Source organism: Sinocyclocheilus anshuiensis, unplaced genomic scaffold, assembly GCF_001515605.1.
Source record: "Sinocyclocheilus anshuiensis isolate Anshui unplaced genomic scaffold, SAMN03320099.WGS_v1.1 scaffold47, whole genome shotgun sequence".
NCBI lineage: Eukaryota > Metazoa > Chordata > Actinopteri > Cypriniformes > Cyprinidae > Sinocyclocheilus > Sinocyclocheilus anshuiensis.
In genome coordinates this window covers 1,428,332-1,432,407 of record NW_015551047.1, presented here as the reverse complement: position 1 = coordinate 1,432,407, position 4,076 = coordinate 1,428,332, and the positions used below count along the sequence as shown (strand labels likewise).

At 36.3% G+C, this 4,076-nt stretch overlaps 1 protein-coding gene across 1 annotated transcript in view; it reads right to left on the bottom strand.

Moving 5' to 3' along the window:
• The window catches only part of LOC107661878 (Na(+)/H(+) exchange regulatory cofactor NHE-RF2-like), a 39,200-nt gene that overhangs the window by 30,457 nt on the left and 4,667 nt on the right, over window positions 1-4,076 (bottom strand). Inside the window, exon 2 of the mRNA XM_016451663.1 lies at window positions 1,107-1,349. Coding sequence (XP_016307149.1) covers window positions 1,107-1,349 — 243 coding nt within the window. The remainder of the gene's footprint in view (window positions 1-1,106; window positions 1,350-4,076) is intronic.

The following is a 4,076-nucleotide window of genomic DNA, read 5'->3' as shown; positions in this document are numbered from 1 at the left end:
TGTATGTGCCAATCACAACAGGCTTGGCCAGCTGACTACTCAGAGCAGAGTAGGCTTATACAACGGAGGGGTTTACAGACATTTAGCTCAGAACTGAATCGAACGAACCGTTTCGAAATCATGGACAAATCTCTATGCATAAATGTATATTCTGGGAAAATTACAGTGTTTTCTGACCTTAGATGCATTTAAACCTGTTGTAGGGGACTCCAACACAATATTAGGACACTTTAAAGAACCACATGACCTGCTCCTTAAAGCTCCCAATAAGGATGTGAAAAGCTGTACTTTTCTGAAGCATATCAAGTGAATAAACTAGTCTTCATCAGCTCACCTTTTTACATAAACAATGAGAAACCATAAAGACTTTAATTTTGCCCCTTGATTTAAGTGCTCGGTTCACACGTGCATACCAGCGGCTCATCAGTTCAGTGACTGCTGGAGGAACTGGAGCACTGAATGAGTTGGCAAAAACCAGCATTATAAGATTATATATGGCGGCATTTTGGCTCATTTCGAGTCTGAGTAACTGGCAAGCATCTGAAAGTGAGTTTTGATTGAGTAACTTGTAAATCTGTGCTGCTCGAGCCACAAACTGTTTCAGATGGTTCGGTCCGATTTGGTGAACTGCTTCATCCAGTTCACCACAAAGAACAATTCGTTCACGAACCAGACATCAATCTGGACCGTTTGCCTGAGGCTCTGGATTACAGGTAATAATATTCAGTTTCTTGCACAGACCGATTTTTTCGCTTCACAAGACCTTCAGGAGCAATGGGAATTTCATTTTGTGCTGCTTGATATGCTTTTTTACTCTCAAAAACAGGCAGCTGCTGACTTGCATTTTATTAATCGACACCTGTTTCAGCTAAAAATCTTCTTTACTGTTCTACTCAAGACAAAAAATTTTATCTACATCTTGGATGGCCTCAGAGGGAGTAAATTAACAGCAAATTTTCATTTTTGAGTGAACTTTCGCTTTGAAAGAACCAAGAGTGAAGAACATTTGAATAATCTGAAGGACCTTTCACTACAAGGTTTTACTGATGTTAAAGATTCTTCATTGAACAACAGAAGCCAATAACAGATAGTGAATGGATCCATACCTTTTTAGGAGCTCGTGACAGAGGTTTCCTGATGGGTTTGGAGATCTCAGGTCGTTTGGACACCGAGCCATTGCCCTGTTTACTGGTGGACGGTGAAGGTGAAGGGCTCGTGGCTCCAGGGCTCATTTGGATGGCCATTTCCTCCGTGCAGGTGAGACGCAGGCTGCGAAAGTACTCGTCAGTCTCTCGGTCAACCACCAGCAGTCTGGTCTCATGTTCCACGGCTTTGATCCGCTGCACCACCTGAGCGCAAGAGAAAGCAAAACTATAGGATGAGCTCTAAGAGATGTGCTTTCCACTACGATTACATTCACACAGTGTTATTTGATCATCCTGTCAAAACTGCAGCTGCATACATGCCAAAATAACAGGACTTCAACATATGTTAGTATGTCTGAGCAGAAAGACAGATCTGGCCATAAGGTCTTCTACCGTAATGCTGTAAAGCGTCCAGCTGCTGTCACAGCTTCAACACTCTATTAGTGTCAGTGCAACTAAAGATATGCAAGGAATTTCATTGTGTATTCACAACAACATTTTCCACTCAAATCAGAGTTTCACCACAAGTTTCTGTGGAAGCTTGTTTCCGCTATGGAATAAAAAATAAGCAAGGTAATTGTGACAATTTCTTTTGTCCGAATTTCAAGATATAAATGTGCAATTGTGAGAAAAAATAAATAATTGCAAGATAAGAAGTCGCAATTCACTTTTTTTTCTGTTTGAAACAAGAAAGAGGAATAGAGATGTAAAAAAGAAGAAAAGTTTGAATTGTGAGACGACAATTTTTTTTGTCCGAATTTCAAGATATAAATGTGCAATTGTGAGAAAAAATAAATAATTGCAAGATAAGAAGTCGCAATTCACTTTTTTTCTGTTTGAAACAAGAAAGAGGAATAGAGATGTAAAAAAGAAGAAAAGTTTGAATTGTGAGATGTAAACTTAGAATTCCAAGAAAAATTCAGATATGTCAGATGTAAAGTTGAAATTACAAGAAAATTCTGAATGCTGACTTTTTTCTTATAATAAAATATCGCAATTACCATTTTTAATTTTTATTAAATTCTGTGGTGGTAAAGGGCTTCCATAGGGTTCTTATATGCAATACAAATTTTATTTTCCATGTAAAGTTGCTTCCAAAGCCAAAACCTTCTTTAACTCAAACAAACGAATGTCAAATGTTTCAAAGACACCCTCTGCTGTTTATACAGGCCTATATACACACTACAAAAGGTGGGACACACTGACACATTCGAATATCTGTTTTATACATTAAGAATAACAGTAGTCGTTGAAACTATGAAGTAACACAAATAGCAAAACACAAATGAAAACCTTACACATGAGCTTCTCTGTCTAGGTCCCAACTCTGCTCAATCTTGTCATTCATCAAACAACTTTACAAGGTACATCCTGGGATGCTTTTAAACACTGCTGAGGGAGTTTTTATTGAGGCTGTTTCTTTCCCCTTCGGTACTGACTTTTGCATGAAATTTTAGTTTTATACGGATATTCGTACATAGTCACAATTTATATTTTTAAACAAAACTAATTTCAAGCATTACACATACGCTAGATCAAAACGTTTGTGATGCAAAGCTGAATTGTCAGCATCATTCCTCCAGTCTTCAGTGTCACTTGATCCTTCAGAAATCATTCTAATATGCTGATCTGCTGCTCAGGAAACATTTCTTTATCAATGCTAAAGACAAATGTGCTGCTTAGAAAGTAAAGAAAACAGCATTTATTTAAAATACAAATCTTTTCTAACATTGTTTTATTGTCACTTTTGATCAATTCAATGCATCCTTGCTAAATAAAACTATAACTCTTACTGACGCCAAACTTTGGAACATTTTAGTATATGTGACCCTGGAGCACAAAACCAGTCTTGAGTCGCTGGGGTATATTTGTAGCAATAGCCAACAACACATTGCACGGGTCAAAATTATCCATTTTTCTTTTATGCCAAAAATCATTAGGATATTAAGTAAAGATCATGTTCCATGAAGATATTTTGTAAATTTCCTACCGTAAATATATCAAAATGTAATTTTTGATTAGTAATATAATATGTATTGCTAAGGACTTCATTTGGACAACTTTAAAGGTGATTTTCTCAATATTTAGATTTTTTTTGCACCCTCAGATTCCAGATTTTCAAATAGTTGTATCTCGGCCAAATATTGTCCTATCCTAACAAACCATACATCAATGGAAAGCTTATTTATTCAGCTTTCATATTATGTGTCAATCTCAATTTCAAAAAATTGACCCTTATGACTGGTGTTGTGGTGCAGGGTCACATATAACTAATTAACAATCCCCCGGTTCCACAGGCAAGGCTTAAACCTAGTCCCAGACTAAAATGTAAGTCTGAGCTGTTTCAACTGAAATAAATAAATAAATCGCACGCGATTGATCTTAAAATATATCAGTGCCTTTGCTTTGTCTCAAGATGGACACCAGTAATGTTTTTTTTTTCTAAGGCAAGTTTATAAAAATTACTTCACAGACAAGACTTAAACCTAGTCCTAGACTAAAATGTAAGTCTGAGCTGTTTCAACTGAAAGACACTTGCATTGACTGATCTTAAATAATATCAGTGCCTTTGTTTTGTCTCAAAAAGCACACCAGTAATGTTTTTTTCTAAGGCACGTTTATAAAAATTACTTAAATGTCCTAATTAAACTATGGCCTAATCCCGGCTTCGTCTAAACCCTGTCTGTGAAACCAGGCCAAAATACATTAAATTTTTAATTACCTCATAGAGCATTTTTACACACTGGTGTTAGCCTACACTGTAAAAAATGACAGTGAATTTAACGGTAAAAGACTGTAAAAATGCTACAGTAAAAACCTGTTAAATGGTTAACGGTAAATTCCCCTACAATATACGGTGAAAAACTGTACTGGACATTACATGTATTGGACATTAATTTTACGGTAGTATACCGTTTTTGGAAGTGAAAA